This window comes from Oncorhynchus gorbuscha, linkage group LG20, assembly GCF_021184085.1.
Source record: "Oncorhynchus gorbuscha isolate QuinsamMale2020 ecotype Even-year linkage group LG20, OgorEven_v1.0, whole genome shotgun sequence".
In the NCBI taxonomy this organism is placed as follows: Eukaryota; Metazoa; Chordata; class Actinopteri; order Salmoniformes; family Salmonidae; genus Oncorhynchus; species Oncorhynchus gorbuscha.
In genome coordinates, this window is record NC_060192.1 from 27,891,884 (window position 1) to 27,913,630 (window position 21,747).

General features: G+C 44.0%; 1 protein-coding gene and 1 long non-coding RNA gene across 2 annotated transcripts; both read right to left on the reverse strand.

The window, feature by feature from the left end:
* Positions 1 to 7,873: 7,873 nt before the first annotated feature.
* Positions 7,874 to 12,149, reverse strand: LOC124006591 (choline-phosphate cytidylyltransferase B-like). Its single transcript, XM_046316624.1, has 8 exons — positions 11,979 to 12,149; positions 11,099 to 11,198; positions 10,526 to 10,642; positions 10,255 to 10,406; positions 9,547 to 9,625; positions 9,255 to 9,397; positions 8,888 to 9,076; positions 7,874 to 8,699 (listed from the first exon to the last, which is right to left on the reverse strand). The coding sequence occupies exons 1-8, from the start codon at positions 12,057 to 12,059 to the stop codon at positions 8,454 to 8,456; spliced, it is 1,107 nt and encodes a 368-aa protein (XP_046172580.1). The 5' UTR covers positions 12,060 to 12,149; the 3' UTR covers positions 7,874 to 8,453.
* A 608-nt stretch (positions 12,150 to 12,757) lies between these two features.
* Positions 12,758 to 16,561, reverse strand: LOC124006592. Its single transcript, XR_006833811.1, has 3 exons — positions 13,899 to 16,561; positions 13,148 to 13,831; positions 12,758 to 13,093 (listed from the first exon to the last, which is right to left on the reverse strand). It is a non-coding gene; the product is annotated as an uncharacterized LOC124006592 (long non-coding RNA).
* Positions 16,562 to 21,747: the final 5,186 nt, after the last annotated feature.

Here is a 21,747-nt window from a genome sequence, read left to right on the forward strand (position 1 = left end):
GATGTTATGACTACAGTGGATGTCATGACTACAGTGGATGTTATGACTACAGTGGATATCATGACTACAGTGGATGTTATGACTACAGTGGATGTTATGACTACAGTGGATGTCATGACTACAGTTGATGTTATGACTTATAGTGGATGTTATGACTACAGTGGATGTTATGACTTATAGTGGATGTTATGACTTATAGTGGATGTTATGACTACAGTGGATGTTATGACTTATAGTGGATGAAATGACTTACAGTGGATGTCATGACTACAGTGGATGAAATTACTTACATGAATGTATAGTTAAAGGGACTATGCATATAAGATAAACAGAGAGTAGCAGCAGTGTAAAAGAGGGGTTGGGGGGGGGACACAATGCAGATAGTCCGAGTAACCATATGTTTACCTGTTCAGGAGTCTTATGGCTTGGGGGTAGAAACTGTTGAGACTCATTTTTGTCCTAGACTTGGCACTCAGGTACCGCTTGCCATGTGGTAGTAGAGAGAACAGTTTATGACTGGGGTGGCTGGGGTCTTTGACCATTTTTAGGGCCTTCCTCTGACATCACCTGGTGTAGAGGTCCTGGATGGCAGGCAGCTTTGCCCCAGTGATGTACTGGGCCGTACGCACTACCCTCTAAAGTGCCTTGCGGCCGAGCAATTGCCGTACCAGGCAGTGATGCAACCAGTCAGGATGCTCTCGATGTTGCAGCTGTAGAACCTTTTTACGATCTCAGGACCCATGTCAAATCTTTTTAGTTTTCTGAGGGGGAATAGGCTTTGTCATGCCCTCTTCACGACTGTCTTGGTGTGTTTGGACCAATCTAGTTTGTTGTTGATGTGGACACCAAGGAATTTGAAGCTCTCAACCTGCTCCACTACAGCCTCGTTGATGAGAATGGGGACGTGCTCGGTGCTCCTTTTCCTGTAGTCCACAATCATCTCCTTAGTCTTGGTTATGTTGAGGGATGTTGTTATTCTGGCACCACCCGGCCAGGTCTCTGACCTCCTCTCTATAGGCTGTCTCGTCGTTGTCGGTGATCAGGCCTACCACTGTTGTGTCATCAGCAAACTTAATGATGGTGTTGGAGTTCTGCCTGGCCATGCAGTCGTGGGTGAACAGGGAGTACAGGAGGGGACTGAGCACGCACCCCTGGGGAGCTCCAGTGTTGAGGATTAGCGTGGCAGATGTGTTGCTACCTACCCTCACCACCTGGGGGCGGCCTGTCAGGAAGTCCAGGATCCAGTTGCAGAGGGAGGTGTTTAGTCCCAGGTTCCTTAGCTTGGTGATGAGCTTTGAGGGTACTATGGTGTTGACGCTGAGCTCTAGTCAATGAATAGCATTCTCACATAGGTGTTCCTTTTGTCCAGGTGGGAAAGGGCAGTGTGGAGTGCAATAGAGATTGCATCATATGTGGATCTGTTTGGGCGGTATGCAAATTAGAGTGGGTCTAGGGTTTCTGGGATAATGGTGTTGATGTGAGCCATTACCAGCCTTTCAAAGTACTTCATGGCTACAGACGTGAGTGCTACGGGTCTGTGGTCATTTAGGCAGGTTGCCTTTGTGTTCTTGGGCACAGGGACTATGGTGGTCTGCTTGAAGCATGTTGGTATTACAGACTCAATGAGGGACATGTTGAAAATGCCAGTTGGTCAGCACATGACCGGAGCACACGTCCTGGTAATCCGTCTGGCCCTGCAGCCTTGTGTATGTTGACCTGTTTAAAGGTCTTACACACGTCGGCTACGGAGAGTGTGATCACACAGTTGTCCGGAACAGCTGATGCTCTCATGCATGCCTCAGTGTTGCTTGCCTTGAAGCGAGCATAGAAGTGATTTTGCTCGTCTGGTAGGCTTGTGTCACTGGGCAGCTCGCGTCTGTGCTTCCCTTTGTTGTCTGTAATAGTTTGTAAGCCCTGCCACATCCGACGAGTGTCAGAGCCAGTGTAGTATGACTCAATCTTAGCCCTGTATTGACGCTTTGCGTGTTTGATGGTTTGTCACAGGACATAGCAGGATTTCTTGTAAGCTTCCGGGTTAGAGCTCTACCCTTTAGCTTAGTGTAAATGTTGCCTGTAATCCATGGCTTCTGGTTGGGGTATGTACGTACAGTCACTGTGGGGACGACGTCCTCAATGCACTAATTGATAAAGCCAGTGACTAATGTGGTGTATTCCTCAATGTCATCGGAAGAATCCCGGAACATGTTCCAGTCTGTGATAGCAAAGCAGTCCTGTAGTTTAGCATCTGCTTCATCTGACCATTTTTTTTATAGACCGAGTCACTGGTGTTTCCTGCTTTAATTTTTGCTTGTAAGCAGGAATCAGGAATGGTCGGATTTACCAAATGGAGGGAGAGCTTTGTACGCGTCTCTGTGTGTGGAGTACAGGTGATCTAGAATTTTTTTGTTCAAATCCCCGAGCCTACAAGGTGAACATCTGTCGACGTGCCCTTGAGCAAGGCACTTAACGTTAATTTCTCCTGTAAGACGCTCTAGATAAGAGCATCTGCTAAATGGCTAAAATGTAATATGTAAGTGTCATGACTATTTCCCCAATGTTCTGCAGATGCCTATGAGACGTCTGAGTATACGCTATGCTCTTGGTTAGGATGTGGCAGGTTTATTAGCTGGAATGGAAAAGTAATCTGGAATGGAAAGTTAGCCTCATCTTAGAGTTTCTAGAAAAGTTTGTGTTCGTACGCACATCCTTAAAAACTTACTGTAGGTGCTGGGCTAATAAAAAATACCTGAAAAGAACAGGAAAGCCGGAACACTGTTTATGCTCCCAATTAACTGCTTTATGGACAACTCTTCGATCTGAACCGGATCTTCATCAGGTCGACCAGGCCTCCCTATTCTTTTCAACTCATTTTAGAGTTTCCCATTGGCTTCTGTCTGAGACGGCAAATGTCAGCAGGAGATGCAGCAGATCCAATGAATATCTATTCCATGTGATATTGCATGAAACATGACTACTGTAATGATATATAAATAGAGGATGATTGATAAATATTGATTGGCTATATTTCCCATAAACATACATGTCCCTCTTTTCTCAGCCAAGGACCCTTCCAAGGCTATCCAGGTGGTTTATGTGCTATCTCACCTGTTCCATATGCAGGTTGAGTTCTTCAAGGTGAGTGGTATTTATGTTGTACCAAAATAAAGTTTCTGTAGGCTATCAATTAACTGGTCGTCATTTGAACTGTAGTTGTCACACCCTGACCTTAGAGATCCTTTTTATTCTCTATTTTGGTTAGGTCAGGGTGTGACTAGGGTGGGCAATCTAGTTTTCCTATTCCTTTGTTTTGCCTGGTATGGTTCCCAATCAGAGGCAGCTGTCTATCGTTGTCTCTGATTCGGGATCATACTTAGGCAGCCTTTTCCCCACCTTAGTTTGTGGGATCTTGAATTTGTATAGTTGCTGTGTAGCCTGCAGAACTTTACATTTGTTTTGTATTTAGCTGTTTTTCGGTGGTCATATTAATAAAAGTAAGATGTTCACCTACCACGCTGCACCTTGGTCTCCTCATTCAACAAACAATCGTAACAGTAGTATGTGTGAAGTCCTTCCTTATTGACTGTATCATGTTGTATTTACACTGAGTTTACAAAATATTACAACACCTGCTCTTTCCATGACATAGACTGACCAGATGACTGCAGATGAAAGCTATGATCCCTTATTGATGTCACTGATGTCATTTATGTTAAATCCACTTCAATTAGTGTAGATGAAAGGGAGGAGACAGGTTAAAGAAGGATTCTTAAGCCTTGAGGTAATTGAGACATGGATCATGTATGTGTGCCATTCAGAAGGTGAATGGACAAGACAAAATATTTAAGTGCCTTTGAACAGTGTGTGGTAGTAGGTGCCAGGCGCACTGGCTTGAGTGTGTCAAGAACTGCAACGTTGCTGGGTTTCTCATGCTCAACAGCTTGCCGTGTGTATCAGAAATGGTCCACCACCCAAAGGACATCCAGCCAACTTGACACAACTGTGGTAAACATTGGAGTCAACATGCTCCAGCATCCCATGTGTTTGTCTCTGACCTCCAGGCCCTGTCCAGTGAGTCCTTTGAGCATCTCCCGGTCTTCAACAAGTCAGCGTGGAGACACTACCAGACCGGCCCTGAGCCAGACGACTGGAGCAACCTGTCCTACAGTGACAATATACTGTGTAAAACTAGAAGATTGGTTTGTCATGTTATGGCAGTATGCAATGGATTTCAGTAGATAAAGGGATGATCCAGTTAATATGTATGTGTGTGTGATTAAGTGTTACTCAGGATTCTAGTAGGTCAGTAATTGAAAGGTTGATATTGCAATATGGTACTGTAAGTTTATAAGAGATTATAATCACATTGGATGCTTAAGATGTGCATAGGGCAGTATCAGAATACTTTGAGACATCATACTTTCGATTGCTTTAAAAACATTTGTACCAAAGGCCTCAAATTAAATTGATTTAGGAAATGTGAGTAGGTCAAATACTCTCAGAAAGGATTGTTTTGTATTTAATATTTAATAGAAACTACTTATGTCATAAAATAGTTTTTTTTACTGTATACAGTGCATTCGGAAAGTATTCAGACACCTTTAATTATTCCACAACTTTATTCTAAAATTGACTAAATACATTTTTTTCCTCATCAATCTACACACAATACCCCATAATGACAAAGCGAAAACAGGTTTTTAGAAATGTTTGAAAATTTATCAAATATGAAAACAAAAATACCTTTTTCAGACCTTTTGCTATGAGACTTGAAATTGAGCTCAAGTGCATCCTGTTTTCATTGATCATCCTTGAGATGTTTCTACAACTTGATTAGAGTCCACCTGTGGTAAATTCAATTGATTGAACCTGATTTGGAAAGGCACACACCTGCCAATTTAAGGTCCCACAGTTGACAGTGCATGTCAGAGTAAAAACCAAGCCATGAGGTCAAAGGAATTGTTTGTAGAGCTCCGAGACAGGACTGTGTCGAGGCACAGATCTGGGGAAGGGTACCAAAACATTTCTGCAGCATTGAATGTCCCTAAGAACACAGTGGCCTCCATCATTGGGGCAGTATTGTGTAGCTTGGATGAAAGGTGCCCAGAGTAAACGGCCTGCTCCTCAGTCCCAGTTGCTAATATATGCATATTATTATTAGTATTGGATGGGAAACACTCTGAAGTTTCTAAAACTGTTTGAATGATGTCTGTGAGTATAATATAACTCATATGGCAGGCAAAAAACGAAGAAGAAATCCAAACAGGAAGTGGGAAATCTGAGGTTGGTTGATTTTCAACCCAGCCCCTATTGAATACACAGTGGGATATTGGCTATGTTGCACTTCCTAAAGCTTCCACTAGATGTCAACCGTCTTTAGAAACTTGAATGACGCTTCTACTGTGTTGTGGAGCCAGATGGGAGCTCTTTGAGTCAGTGGTCTGGCAGAGAGCCAGGTCCTGGTCACACGCATTTCGCATGATAGTGACCTGCGTTCCATTGCTTCTGTACAGACATAGGAATTCTCCGGCTGAAACGTTATTGAAGATTTATGATAACAACATCCTAAAGACTGATTCTATACTTAGTTTGACAAGTTTCTCCGACCTGTAATATAACTTTTTGAAGTTTCCGTCCAACGTTCGGCTGGACCTGCACGAACGTTTGGATTTGTGTACTAAAAGCGCTAACAAAAGTAGCTACTTGGACATAAATAACGGACATTATCGAACAAATCAAGCATTTATTGTAGAACTAGGATTCCTGGGAGTGCATTCTGATGAAGATCATCAAAGGTACGGGATTATTTATAATGTTATTTCTGATTTCTGATGACTCCAACATGGCGGATAATTTTCTTTTTTTTCTGAGCGCCGTCTCAGATTATTGCATTGTTCGCTTTTTCCGTATAGTTTTTTTGAAATCTGACGCAGCGGTTGCATTAAGGAGAGATATATCTATATTTCCATGTCTAAAATTGTATTTATCGACATTTATAATGAGTATTTCTGTAAAATGATGTGGCTCTCTGCAATATCACCGGATGTTTTTGGAACTAGTGAACGTAACACGCCAATGTATACTGAGATTGTTTTGTATAAATATGAACTTTATCAAACAAAACATACATGTATTGTGTAACATGAAGTCCTATAAGTGTCATCTGATGAAGATCATCAAAGGTTAGTGATTAATTTTATATCTATTTGTGCTTTTTGTGACTCCTCTCTTTGGCTGGAAAAATGGCTGAATTTTTCTGTGAATTGATGGTGACATAACACAATTGTTTGTGGTGCTTTCGCTGTAAAGCCTATTTGAAATCGAAACACTGTGGTGGGATTAACAACAAGATTACATTTAAAACGGTATAAAATACATGTATGTTTGAGGATTTTGTTTTGAATTTGGCGCCCTTCACTTTCACTGGCTGTTATCATATCGATTCCGTTAACGGGATTGCAGCCCTAAGAAGTTTTTAAATGAAAGAAGATTGGAAACACCCAGACTCTTCCTAGAGCTGGCCACCTGGCCAAACTGAGCTATCAGGGGAGAAGGGCTTTGGTCAGGGATTTGACCCGATAGTCACTCTGACAGAGCTCCTCTATGGAGATAGGAGAAACTTCCAGAGGGACAACCATATCTGCAGCACTTCAACAATCAGGCCTTTATGGTAGAGTGGCCAGACGGAAGCCACTCCTCAGTAAAAGGCACATGACAGCCCGCTTGGAGTTTGCCAAAAGGCACCCAAAAGACTCTCAGACCATGAGAAACAAGATTCTCTGGTCTGATGAAACCAAAATTGAACTCTTTGGCCTGAATGCCAAGCGTCACATCTGGAGGAAACCAGGCACCATTCGTACAGTGAAGCATGGTGGTGGCAGCCTCTTGCTGTGGGGATGTTTTTCAGCAGCAGGGACTAGAAGACTAGTCAGGATCGAGGGAAAGATGAACGGATCAAAGTACTGAGAGATCGTTGATGAAAACCTGCTCCAGAGCGCTCATGACCTTAGACTGGGGCAAAGGTTCACCTTCCAACAGGACAACGACCCCAAGCACACAGCCAAGACAACGTAGGAGTGGCTTCGGGATAAGTCTCTGAATGTCCTTGAGTGGCCCAGCCAGAGCCCGAACTTGAACCTGATCTAACATCTCTGCAGAGACCTGAAAATAGCTGTGCAGCAACACTCCCCATCCAACTTGACAACTTGAGAGGATCTGCAGAAAGAATGGGAGAAACTCCCCAAATATAGGTGTGCCAAGCTTGTAGCGCCATACCCAAGAAGACTCGCTGTGATCGCTGCCAAAGGTGCTTCAACAAATTACTGAGTAAAGTATCTGAATACTTATGTAAATGTGATATTTCAGTTTTAAATTGTTTATACATTTGCAAAAACGTCAACAACAAAAAACTGGATTCAAGCCATTTTAGAATATGGCTGTAACGTAACCAAATGTGGTAAAAGTCAAGGGGTTTGAACACTTTCCGAATGCACTCTATCATAGACAACTGAACACACATTTAAGCATGTTGCTAAAATAAAGCCAGGTTTAGACAGTGAAATAGTGGTATTAGTTGTATATATTTGTGTGGTTCAGGAATCAGAAGTGAGAATGGAGTTTCAACTGTGCATTCAGTTACCTTACGACCTACACAATAAAATAACAAAAATATGGTAGACCGTGGGCGACATTTTACACACACACAGTGCACAAAGTAACCATGTACAGGTAACTGACAAAATCAAGGAAACACCAACATAGTCTCTTACTCTGGCGTTGGGCCACCACGAGCCACCAGAACAGCTTCAATGCACCTTGGCATAGATTCTACAAGTGTCTGGAACTCTATTGGAGGGATGTGACACCATTCCTCCATGAGAAATTCCATCATTTGGTCTTTTGTTGATGGTGGTGGAAAACGCTGTTTCAGGCGCCGCTCCAGAATCTCCCATAAGTGTTCAATTGGTTTTGAGATCAGGTGACTGAGACACACCCACACACCATTTAACCCTCTATGCTACTTTGAGTCTCCTCTTTCAAAGTCACTGAAATCTTTTCTTCTAGCCATGTTAGCCAACATAATGGGCAACTGGGAATTTTTATACATGATCCTAAGCATTATGGGATGCTAATTGTTTAATATGCTCAGGAACCACAACTGTGTGGAAGCACCTGCTTTCAATATACTTTGTATCCCTCATTTACTCAAATGTTTCCTTTATTTTGGCAGTTACATCTACAAAGTCAAAAATCTGAATCTATCTTTGTCTATGTTTGAAATACACGTGATTATTGACACATTCAAAATAGTTACAGCTGACAGAAGCATGTCTTTGAGGATGTAAAGACCAAGCTTCCCTTGTCCTGTATCTCTCATTTAGTCAAGTGTTTCTTCAAGTGTTTCCTTTATTTCGGCAGTTACCTGTACACTGAGTGTTTGAGGGAAAGTGTTGTCTCTATTTCTCGTCGTCATCCCCCTCACTCATGCTGCTGAGGGAAGTTGAGGGATGGGCAGAGGCACCCTTGGGGTAGGTGGCGGAGGAACGAGGAGAACGAGGGGATTGAGAGGAGGGAGAGGAGGGAGGCGATGGAGAACGCCCTCTGGTGGGGCTGCTGCCGGGGGAGCCACGGGGCGAGGCAGCGGGCGATGCGTAGGGTGACAGAGCCTGGAGCATGCGCCCACTCTTCTCCTGGATCACATGCTGCTCACAGAGAGGGAGAGAGGGGGAGAGAGAGGAAGAAATGGAAAGAGGGAAAGACAGAGAGAGAGAGAGAGAGAGAGAGAGAGAGAGCGAGCATGGAATGGGATCATTACTAACCGTCTTCCCCTATTGACCTTTCATGCTTCCTAACATAGTATCTATCTATTGTGGGCTAAAGATAAACTTACCCACGCTCCACCTGGACCAAACGACTCCAGGAAATTACTAATGAACTCCCAGGACTTCTCCTCCCACTTGTGGATGAGGTCTTGGCTCTTCTCTTCCACCGAGTGCACAAAGTGCTTGGACTTCTCCTCTACTGTCTTTACCGTCTCCTTCATACGATCCACCTGGTTTTGAAGACGGATTTTCTTCTCCTGCACAAGTTAGACATGCGGTTGGCTGTAGGGAATCAGCTAAAGATGGTCTAGTGTTTATCAACCACAACCACCAATACTGAAACAACCATTCATCTTCCTCAAATGCAAGCTAATGTAACAGATGTTTATTCCAACTTCATTCATTGTTCTAAGGTAATTATGATGTCATTCTTACCCTGATGAAGCTAACGTTGAGGTCACTGGCTGTGTAGCCTCTCTGCAGGTTGCGTCGGACATAGAGGTCGTAGTCTCTCACTATCCTGGTGATGAGGTCAGAGGTAGAGATGCCGTCTGTCCTCTGTGTGGCCACAAACATCCCTGAAACCCAACAGAGAGAACAGTGCTCAAACACAGTCAAGATGACACAGGTAGTGACAAATAGTAGGCTGTAACTCAGCAAACACACACAGATACAATCTCCATTGGCTACAGGTTAATATCTGTTTCAGAGCAGATCAGTTAGTTACCTGCTTCCTTGATGTGTTTGTAGACATCCTCTGATCCAGCAGAGGTGTATGGGATATCATCATGCGCTACAAAGTCAATCTGGGAAAATCACAGGATAGCATTAAGGTGATTTTTACAACAGAAAAAAGGGACATGCTGTATATCAGATTTTAAGGCTTATTGTTAGTAATATTGAGTAATGTACAGCAATGGTCTCCATCCCTTTTCAGTTACTGTACCACCAAGTACATTTTGCTCTGCCCAGAGAACCCTTGAAGTATCGCCTCATTTACATTTTACCAGTAAGCTTATGGTCTCATGAGTCTTCTCAAGTACCCCCTGTGGGTAGGTCCTAGTACCCCTGTGGATAGGGCCTGGTACCCCCTATGGATAGGGTGTTGTACCCCCTATGGATAGGTCCTAGTAACCCTGTGGATAGGGCCTAGTACCCCCTGTGGATAGGTCCTAGTACCCCCTGTGGATAGGTCCTAGTACCCCCTGTGGATAGGGCCTTGTACCCCCTGTGGATAGGTCCTAGTATCCCCTGTGGATAGGTCCTTGTACCCCCTGTGGATAGGTCCTAGTACCCCCTGTGGATAGGTCCTAGTACCCCCTGTGGATAGGGCCTGGTGCCCCCTGTGGATAGGTCCTAGCTGGATAGGGCCTAATACCCCTGGTTGAGAAACACTGATGTACAGTATATATGACCCTTGTCCAGAAGTGCTGACCTTATGTTTCTTCAGGAAGTCAGGGCTGAGGGTCCAGGGAGCGTCCCGTACCACCTCATCCACATAGCGACAGTGTATCAGGGCTTCGTAGCGCTCAGACTCTGTCATCACCGTGTAGCCCTTATACCGGTGTGTGAGTTCATCACTGCAGACTTCGAGGAAAGACACACAAAAACATAATTTACACCTTGTGCTGCTAAAATGTGAGTTTTGTGATCTGATCAATATGACCCAATCACTGTCTGTGATCTATTTTAAAGGCACTATTTACCTCCCACTATGAGATGTGTGTTGGGGAACAGGTTCTTGGCTTGCATCAGAGCGCGAGCATGTCCAGAGTGGAAGAGGTCAAAGATCCCATCAGCATAGACTCGGACCGGCCGGATTGCTATAACAAAAGAAAAATGCAAATTTGATCTGTCGCTCTCCACGTTCTCCCAGTCTCCATCCCTCCCTCTGTTGACTGCCTCTTACCTCTTCTTATCCTTTTCCCCAGGTAGCCTAGAGGTTAAGAGCATTGGGCCAGTAACCAAAAGGTTTCTGGTTTGAATCCCTGAGCCGGCAAGGTGTAAAAATCTGCCATTCTGCCCTTGAGGCAGTTAACACCCAACAACAACTGGGTGCCAATGACATCGGTTAAGGCAGCCCCCCTCACCTCTCTGATTCAGAGGATTTGGGTTAAATGCAACGTTCAGTTGTGCAACTGAGTAGGTCTCCTCTTTCGCTTGTCATTCTTCACTAATCCCAGCAGGAGTGATCAAACTGGTGGTCACACTGACCTCTGATTAGTCTGACTCACCTGTGACTGGTCTGACCTGGTAAGACCACAGAGTAGATGACTGACCTGGTGTGCCTCTCTTGGCTTGGGCGATGGTCAGCTTTTCATGAGGGACCTCCGACTCATATCCTGCTTCCTTGGCAAATAATGCTGGCTCTCTCAGCCTCTGAGATGGAACAGAAAGTGTTACAGATGTAGGATCTTAATTTGATCACTCTTTTGTTGCTGAGAATTTTCCGGCACAGCAGGAAATGCAAACTGGTAGTGTATTCGAGGTTAAAAAGGCTTCTAAATTTTGTCATTTCCACTTTAAAATGTTAGACTTTGCCCTAACGAAAAATGGATCAACCTCTACAAAGAATATTCCATTAATCATAATCCACATAATAATTCACATTTCATGTTGCTGCAGGGTTATTTTCCTGTTGTAGCAAACTGTCTCAAATTAAGATCCTACGTCTGTAACTGACCTCATGGAAAGGGATGTCTGTACATAAGTAAAGGTGTGTATTCACAGTTATGGAAATCATCAGGGCTTTAATAAGCATTTGAATATATAAGGGATTTCTGGCTTCATGCGTGTTTTCCTCTGCATGTGAGAGCTAGTGGGTGGGAGTGGATATGGTTATTAGGAATGATCTGTAGAGTTGTCAGTACACTTTGAACCCTGAACTGTTTGAAATATGCCCATGATTTGAGAAAAGACTAACAAAGAGTTTTAAAAAATCCATGTTAATGATTAAGAATGCTTTCATTGACTGTAGAGGTCAATTTACCATTCAAAGAGCGAGACCATTCCCATAATGCTTTAACATTTACAGTGAAAATATCATAACATTTATTGAGGAATCATTTGTAGCTGCCTATGTTATACAAGTACATTATAGGCTACATTTGTATTTTCAACTATTTGATATGCCACCTCTCGGTAGTCTGACAGACTCACCTTGCGGGGTCCCCCCGTGCTTTGCTGTTGGGGCTTCTGTGACCCCCTGGTGGCTCTGGAGCCACGTCTCCTTCCCACCATGCTGGATGTTCTGTTGCCTTGTTTACCTGTCGACTGGTACCTCGGCAACCTGGTCGTCCTCCAACCCTGTCAGTGTTGCACTTCTGCAATCTGTGAGGGAGTGTTAAAGTGTGCATGTTGCTGGCTGGTCTGACCCCGATGACACGAAAATCTAACGTGCAAAGTTCAAGCCAAGTTGGTAAGAGTATTAGGGCACTTCAGGCCGCGTCTCTTTCATCAGCTCTGTAGAAGACACGGGGTGGATCAGGAGTTGCCCGTGGAGGCCTAAACAGACCTTTACAATCGGACTGACTGACGTAGGCCTAAACAGACCTTTACAATCGGACTGACTGACGTAGGCCTAAACAGACCTTTACAATCGGACTGACTGACGTAGGCCTAAGCAGACCTTTACAATCGGACTGACTGACGTAGGCCTAAACAGACCTTTACAATCGGACTGACTGACGTAGGCCTAAACAGACCTTTACAATCGGACTGACTGACGTAGGCCTAAACAGACCTTTACAATCGGACTGACTGACGTAGGCCTAAGCAGACCTTTACAATCGGACTGACTGACGTAGGCCTAAACAGACCTTTACAATCGGACTGACTGACGTAGGCCTAAACAGACCTTTACAATCGGACTGACTGACGTAGGCCTAAACAGACCTTTACAATCGGACTGACTGACGTAGGTCTAAACAGACCTTTACAATCGGACTGACTGACGTAGGCCTAAACAGACCTTTACAATCGGACTGACTGACGTAGGCCTAAACAGACCTTTACAATCGGACTGACTGACGTAGGCCTAAACAGACCTTTACAATCGGACTGACTGACGTAGGCCTAAACAGACCTTTACAATCGGACTGACTGACGTAGGCCTAAACAGACCTTTACAATCGGACTGACTGACGTAGGCCTAAACAGACCTTTACAATCGGACTGACTGACGTAGGCCTAAACAGACCTTTACAATCGGACTGACTGACGTAGGCCTAAACAGACCTTTACAATCGGACTGACTGACGTAGGCCTAAACAGACCTTTACAATCGGACTGACTGACGTAGGACCTAAACGGACTGACCTTAAACAGACCTTTACAATCGGACTGACTGACGTAGGCCTAAACAGACCTTTACAATCGGACTGACTGACGTAGGCCTAAACAGACCTTTACAATCGGACTGACTGACGTAGGCCTAAACAGACCTTTACAATCGGACTGACTGACGTAGGCCTAAACAGACCTTTACAATCGGACTGACTGACGTAGGCCTAAACAGACCTTTACAATCGGACTGACTGACGTAGGCCTAAACAGACCTTTACAATCGGACTGACTGACGTAGGCCTAAACAGACCTTTACAATCGGACTGACTGACGTAGGCCTAAACAGACCTTTACAATCGGACTGACTGACGTAGGCCTAAACAGACCTTTACAATCGGACTGACTGACGTAGGCCTAAACAGACCTTTACAATCGGACTGACTGACGTAGGCCTAAACAGACCTTTACAATCGGACTGACTGACGTAGGCCTAAACAGACCTTTACAATCGGACTGACTGACGTAGGCCTAAACAGACCTTTACAATCGGACTGACTGACGTAGGCCTAAACAGACCTTTACAATCGGACTGACTGACGTAGGCCTAAACAGACCTTTACAATCGGACTGACTGACGTAGGCCTAAACAGACCTTTACAATCGGACTGACTGACGTAGGCCTAAACAGACCTTTACAATCGGACTGACTGACGTAGGCCTAAACAGACCTTTACAATCGGACTGACTGACGTAGGGACCTGTACAATCGGACTGACTGACGTAGCCTAAACAGACCTTTACAATCGGACTGACTGACGTAGGCCTAAACAGACCTTTACAATCGGACTGACTGACGTAGGCCTAAACAGACCTTTACAATCGGACTGACTGACGTAGGCCTAAACAGACCTTTACAATCGGACTGACTGACGTAGGCCTAAACAGACCTTTACAATCGGACTGACTGACGTAGGCCTAGCTTATATGTTCATGTCCTCATTCTGTTATCTGCCTCATTATTGGCTCATCCATTTGAAATAGATCTTTAACTTTGTCTCATGGAATAATGTCATTTTATTTTTAACATGATATTTCCTAGTTTCATTCATAGAAATTGCTCTTAAATATGATCTGACTGAGGCAACCTCTTGACCCAAACATAATAGTGGGACAAGTTGTCCATGAGGCAGCCTCAAGGTGCCTATATATCAACTCCACTGATTATGCAATGTTTAGTGAAACCTCATTCACTCACACAACGTCATTAACTGGCCATGCGACACACCTTTGATCGTAAATCCACTTTATCAAGATTCCCAAATCACCTCAAGCATAAGGGCACTATGCACTATGCCCTTATGCCTGAATCAGCAGCACATGGAGAAAACAGGTTTTATTAGCCCACATAGCTACAGGCCATAGCACAAGGAGCTAACAAGTCTTCAGGCAAGGTTAATCATGACATTTTTACATTTTAGTCAATTAGCAGATGTTCTTACCTAGAGCGACTTACAGTAATGAGTTCATACAGTGTGGCTCAGTTGGTAGAGCATGGTGCTTAACGCCAGGGTTATGGGTTCGATTCCCAATGCTGGACCAGTATATGCATTCACTACTGTAAGTTGCTCTGGACAAGAGATTCTGCTAAAATGTAAATACAGTTTATACTTTATTTTTTTCTTCTCCATACTGGTCTACCATGGGAATCAAACCCACAACCATGGCGTCACAAGTGCCATGCTCTACCAACTGAGCCACACGGGATTATCATCAGTCATCAAGTAAGCATGGCTCATTGAACCACCTCTGTTTTGACCTCTCCACAACAGTGATGTTGTTGAGGTTGAAGCATGTTAATTATCAGTAAGGCCTCTCAGAAGTTTAGAACACTGTCTCGGATGGATGGGTATGTAGAATCAGTAGGGGATGTCATGGAGGCAGAACTATTTGCGGGCCTGAGTTCCAACTCCAGCATACTGTAATACAGACCATGATTGCATACCCTTTTCCTTGAGGGCTTGAAATTCAGTATTTATGTGATGGATGATAAAATAACAATTTCAGGCCATATGTATGTCTTATTAGTTAAGCACACCATTCGCTTCACATTTTTTGAATTAAATGTGCCAGTTCCAAGTGTAAATCTTGTCTCCCTCCATCGAAGTTTCAGACCAGTGGAGGGCAGTAGAGTACTAGTCTACAGCTGTGTAAGAAGCAATGCCTTTGGAAAGTATGGCGCCAGCTGGCAATTGGAAACACAAAAATACAAGACTGGTTGAATGTAGACTGGTTGAATGTAGACTGGTTTAACATTAACTGAAATCTTGAGACCACAGAAAAGACATGGATAATGAAACCAAGCATCTAGTAGGTCCTGACCATTGATGCTGGTCCCTGCTGCTGCTGCTGACATGACCAGGTTGTCAGTCAGTCTTGATGGGTCTGGTCTGTGGGAGTGACATCACCCCAGTGGACACCTGTTCTGTAGGGGGGGGGATCCTTTTATCTGCTCTATTGGGTTGGGAGGCCCTGAGAGGGAAGAATGGGGGGTGTCAAACAGCTGCGTGTCTCTCCTTGATTAATAGATGGCTTATGGGGGACAGACAGTACTGGGGCTGCTGAGCCTGGATCAAATGGGACAAATCAAGTGCTCTGGTCCTCATTATCTGACTGGTCGCACTGTGTTAGTTCCTTGTCCTCAGTAAAGCGTTTGGTGGTGTTATCAGATCAAAACAGATTAGAGAACTGAACACTGTCCATCTTTTCCAGCTTTCTCAATTAACAGCTTAGCGCTCAAATCAACAATTGATGGTTAACTTAACAGCCGGGCCGTTTAGCTAGATTATAAATGTTCTACTAGCTTATCCCATTAAACACAACTGTTCAAGGTTATCAAATGAACAATGAGATGATCCTATTGGCCCTATCCTCCCCAGAGTCCCCTTCATGGCCCTCCATAACCCTCCCTCTATGGCATAGTCAGGGAGAGGCAGTGACGACAGGACCTTTCTTGAGAAATGTGAAACTAGACAGCGCCCAGCTCTCAACAATGGTACTCATATTTCGGCCAGCCTTGTTCACGGTATGGCTTAATGGCTCCTGGGCAAGGGGATCTGTCCCTCAGGACCAATGTGTGATTGTAGAGAGGGAGATGTTGTTGAAGGAGATGCTAGGCTTCAGACAGACTGTAGTTCCCTGTGGCCTGTTTGCCATTTGACAGGCTGTCAGAGTAGCATTAGGTCTGTACTTCTGAAGATGGTAGTATGGGTAATCCACTTCCAACCATTAACCACATGAATCCTTTTTATTGTATGGTAGGGTATAAAGGGATTTACATGTGTTGAAGGAACGATGAGTAGAAGGGAGGGTTTGTATGTGATTTTGTGTCTATATGCATCCATATCAAATCATATCAAGTCAAATGTTATTGGTCACATACACGTGGTTAGCAGATGTTATTGCGAGTGTAGCGAAACTCCACAATAAATGCCTAATACACACAAATCTAAGTAAAGGAATGGAATAAGAATATATAAATATAAATATATGGATGAGCAATAACAGAGCGGCATAGGCTAAGATGCAATAGATAGTATAGAATACAGTATATACATATGAGATGAGTAATGCAAGATATGTAAACATTATTAAAGTGTCTAGTGTTCCGTTTGTTAAAGTGGCAAATTATGTCAAGCCTGTATGTAGCCAGCAGCCTCTCTGTGCTAGTGATGGCTGTTTAACAGCCTGATGGCCTTGAGCTTGAAGCTGTTTTTCAGTCTCTCGGTCCCAGCTTTAATGCACCTGTACTGACCTCGCCTTCTGGATGGTAGCAGGGTGAACAGGCAGTGGTTCGGGTGGTTGTTGTCCTTGATGATCTTTAAGGCCTACCTGTGACATTAGGTGCTGTAGGTGTCCTAGAGGGCAGGTAGTTTGGACCATTCCATTTTGTCCTTGATGTGTATGCCGAGGAACTTAACTGTCCACCTCTCCACTGCTGTCCCTTCGATGTGGATAGGGGGGTGTTCCCTCCGCTGTTTCCTGAAGTCCATGATCATCTCTTTTGTTTTGTTGATGTTGAGTGAGAGGTTATTTTCCTGACACCACACTAGGAGAGCCCTCACCTCCTCCCTATAGGCTGTCTCGTCGTTGTTGGTAATCAAGCCCACTACTGTTGTGTTGTCTGCAAACTTGATGACTGAGTTGGAGGTGTGCATGGCCATGCAGTCATGTGTGAACAGGGAGTACAGGAGGGGGCTGAGCACGCACCCTTGTGGGCCCCCAGTGGTGAGTGTCAGCAAAGTGGAGATGTTGTTTCCTACCTTCCCCACCTGGGGACGACCCATCAGGAAGTCCAGGACCAAGTTGCACAGGGCGGGGTTGAGACCCAGGACCTCATATTGATGATGAGCTTGTAGGGTGCTATGGTGTTGAATGCTGATCTATAGTCAATGAACAGCATTCTGACATAGGTGTTCGTCTTGTCCAGATGGGATAGGGCAGTTTGCAGTGTGTTGGCGATTCAATCGTCTGTGGACCTATTGGGGCGGTAAGCAAGTTTAAGTGGGTCTAGGGTGACAGGTAAGGTGAAGGTGATATGATCCTTGACAAGTCTCTCAAAGCCCTTCATGATGACAGAAGTGAGTGCCACAGGGGGATAGCCATTTAGTTCAGTTACCTTTGCATATGATTGTGGCAGTGCATACGTAGCCACATTTTCTGTCCTAAATGCATGCAGGCATAAGTGATTGTGTGGGTAGTGTGGAAGTAGTGAACCTGTATGTTTGTAGCACAGGAGGCTGGTGCACCTTAATTGGGGAGGACGGGCTCGCGGTAATTGCTGGAGCAAATTTGGTTGAATCTTATCAAATACAGTGCATTCGTAAAATATTCAGACACTTTGACTTTTTGGCAAAACTGTTTAGGTGACGACATGATTCCATATGTGTTATTTCATAGTTTTGATGTCTTCACCATTATTCTACAACGTTGAAAATATTACAAATAAAGAAAAACCCTTGAACGAGTAGGTGTTCTAAAACTTTTGACCGGTAGTGTACATATACTATTTGACAACCACAAGGCACCCATATCTCAGAGAAAGAGCATTAGTTCCATTAAATTGCAGTAGTAAAATATCATTTTTAAAGCAACATTCTCTCAGTGTTTGTTTTAAAATTGAGAGAATAGGGTCGGCTCTAGCATGTCTAGCTTCTGTTCAGGCAGTGGTTTTCTAAGGCCTGGCGCCCCCTCCCCCAAACTCCTAACTCTGTGGAGTTTTTGAGTTGAGGTGGCAGGCTGCCATGTCCCTGTGGCTCTAAAGCTGGGGTCTCCAACCTTGTCTAGCATGAGAGCTATTTGATTTTTTGTTTTTGCAAAGTACCATTTTTCTTTCTAGCTTTCAAATATACAAATTCCTTCAACCCCTTCCCCGGTCCTTAGTGTACAAGAAAAAGTAGTGCACTATGTTTTCTGTCAATATACCTGGTAAAATAATGGTTAATAAACATCTGTAAATGGGGGGGCTATAAAATCTGTGAATTATATATATTTACCCAAATTATGTTTTCTCAGTTTTATTTTTCCTGTTTTTGGATTTGTGCTAGTTTTTCACTCTCAAAATGACAATTGTTCATAGAGGAAAGGGGAAATTGGATGTTCTGAGTCCATGTCAATGATTAAATCACATCAGAAGACCATTTTCTTTAGGTCTGGAAGAAAACTAACAAATTGTGCATCTGGACCTTTATTTGCACATCTAGCAAATGAGGAATGTCCATCTAATGTTTGTTTTTTTAACCTTTATTTAACTTGGCAAGTCAGTTAAGAACAAATTCTTATTTTCAATGATGGCCTAGGAACAGTGGGTTAACTGCCTGTTCAGGGAAAGAACGACAGATTTGTACCTTGTCAGCTCGGGGATATGAACTTGAAACCTTTCGGTTACTAGTCCAGTGCTTACTAGGCTACCCTGCCGCCCCAATGTGCAGGTCTAGTGATGGTTCTGTACTGCTGCTGCTCATGTCATGGCAAAGTAAGCTAATAACAAATAATATATACAAATGATGATATAATATATACAAATGATACTTACTCATTATATACTTCTGCCAGGTAAGCCTACTTAATTTAACATTTAATTTAGAAGGTTTTGGTAAAAGTATTTCTGTCAACCCACAAGACTGTTATCACATCAACTGGCTACACATTTCTGTCAACCCACAAGACTGTTATCACATCAACTGGCTACACATTTCTGTCAACCCACAAGACTGTTATCACATCAACTGGCTACACATTTCTGTCAACCCACAAGACTGTTATCACATCAACTGGCTACACATTTCTGTCAACCCACAAGACTGTTATCACATCAACTGGCTACACATTTCTGTCAACCCACAAGACTGTTATCACATCAACTGGCTACACATTTCTGTCAACCCACAAAACTGTTATCACATCAACTGGCTACACATTTCTGTCAACCCACAAAACTGTTATCACATCAACTGGCTGGCTACACACAGAGTGATAAATAAATGCGTGCCACACAGACAGACAGGGGCAATATCGCTGGACATTAATTGGAAGATATATTGTGTTAAGTTTGGCTTTTTAAGCCAATAGTGGCTAACCAAGGGTGGGATAGTGTCAATTTGGTGTTGATTAGTTAGTAGCTGGGAGCTTGTGGTTGTCTGATCTTTGGGAGATTTGTTTATGTTAGTTTGCGGTGGAAAACATGAAAAATTGCTTGTACTTTTAGCATTTTTTGGCGAGCTAATCATATGTGGGCTCAAAGCTACTGGTAGCTGGCGATCCACCTGTTGGAGACCATCTGCTCTTAAGCATGCCAATGATGTTGGCATGCAGGGCAGCAGATATCACAATTACATTCTATTGTTGATGGTGAACCAGATCTTTCCACAGTGTTTAAACCAACATGGGTCCCTACTTTTATTAATGGTGGTTCCACTTGCTTCTTGGAAACAGGTTAAATAGTAACCTGCCATCTGAGTGAATTGAAATGCCTCTTGGCACTGAAATGTTCCCCAATGAGATGGCCTACTTCAGAAGGCCAAAGGTTTGTTTAGTAAGGCCCAGAATACAACACAAACAGCAATGATTATTGAGGCATTATGACCCTACCCGTATTTCTACTTAGAAAACGTTCAGTGTGACACAATTAGCACCTCGGGCCAGCCTTAATCAACCCTCTCTGACCCAGCAACACAAAGATGTTGAACTAGCCGACTGCCGGATTAGATACAAGAGCCATCCAGGAGCTAACTCTGTGCTGCAGCACAAAGCCAAAAACAGCAGCCAAGCAAGACCATTACACCACCTGTATCTACTTCATCACCACCACAGGCTGTATGTACCCTGATGTCTCCAGTGATCCAGAATTGGGCTTTATCTGGTGGTAACCTAGGTCTAGGACTCTGGTTGAGTGTAAGAGCGTTAGACCAGTATCAAAAAGGTTGCTGATTTGAATCCCTGAGCTGACTAGGTGAAAAATCTGTTGATGTGCCATTGAGCAAGGCCCATAACCCAAATTGCTCCTGTAAGTCCCTGTGGACTAAAATGTAAATGCAATCCCTCCAGGGTAATGTGGGTCAGTTATTTCTCCCCAAAGAGGGCAGTGTAGTGAGGTGTCATGAAGTTAAGTTTATGACTAATGGCTCTGTGCCACTGGACTGTGGAACACTGTGAGAAGTCTGACTTCTGACCTCTTGGCCACTGGCCACCAGCCACAGAGTTAAATTAGACCCATTATCTGTCCGTGGACCTGCCTCTGTTTGAAAATGTGGACCATGCCTATGGCAATAACTCACCCAGGGCTGGGACAGGGGGGGAGGCAGGGGTGGAGGTGTGTGGAGGAGAGATATGATCTGAGTAAACATTTTCCCAAGCACATGTTCGTCTGCACTCCCAAATGATGTACTCTCTGTTGTCAGAACCACAAAACGTGTCGTTTGATATTTCAGGAACAAGACATAATGGGAGAGGTGCATGCATTGTGACGGAGGGATACTGGAAAATCACGCTGCCAGTATGTATTTGATATGGCATGGCTACACAGGAATGGGGTCAGACTCATTAAGGATTGGGCTGTGGCTTAATGGGACAAAATTAAATGGGGGTTATTGGATAGTGCTGGTGGTTGTATGGTATGAGGTGGATGTATAGGTTATACCACATTGTTAGGAGGTGGAGTGATGTCTGTGTGTGTTTCTAATGTGTTGGGGTATGCACCAGGCAGTAGCCTCATTGTCAAGATGTTTGTTGCGCAGATGGCAGGCCCGGCCAGGGGAAGGGTATGTTTGGGATGAGGTAGGTCTTGATTTTCAGAGGTTTCATGTCCAGAATGCTGGCCTCGCTGCCTGCTGAAGTGATTTCAGGCGGTCGTATTAAATAAGAGGTGGTATTTCTGGGGACTTAAGGGTGCAGAACAGAGTGAGTCTCAGTTCTATGATCCCAACACTGAGGCATGCCCTTCCCGGCCTCCAGGCCTGGTTACTGACCTTCAAGTGACATCAGAATGACATGCTCACAGAGGCTGAGCTGTAAATTAGACAGGAAGGAGAGAGAAGAGAGCGAGAGAGTGGGATAGAGAGGGGGGAGGGGAAGAGAGCGAGAGAAGAGA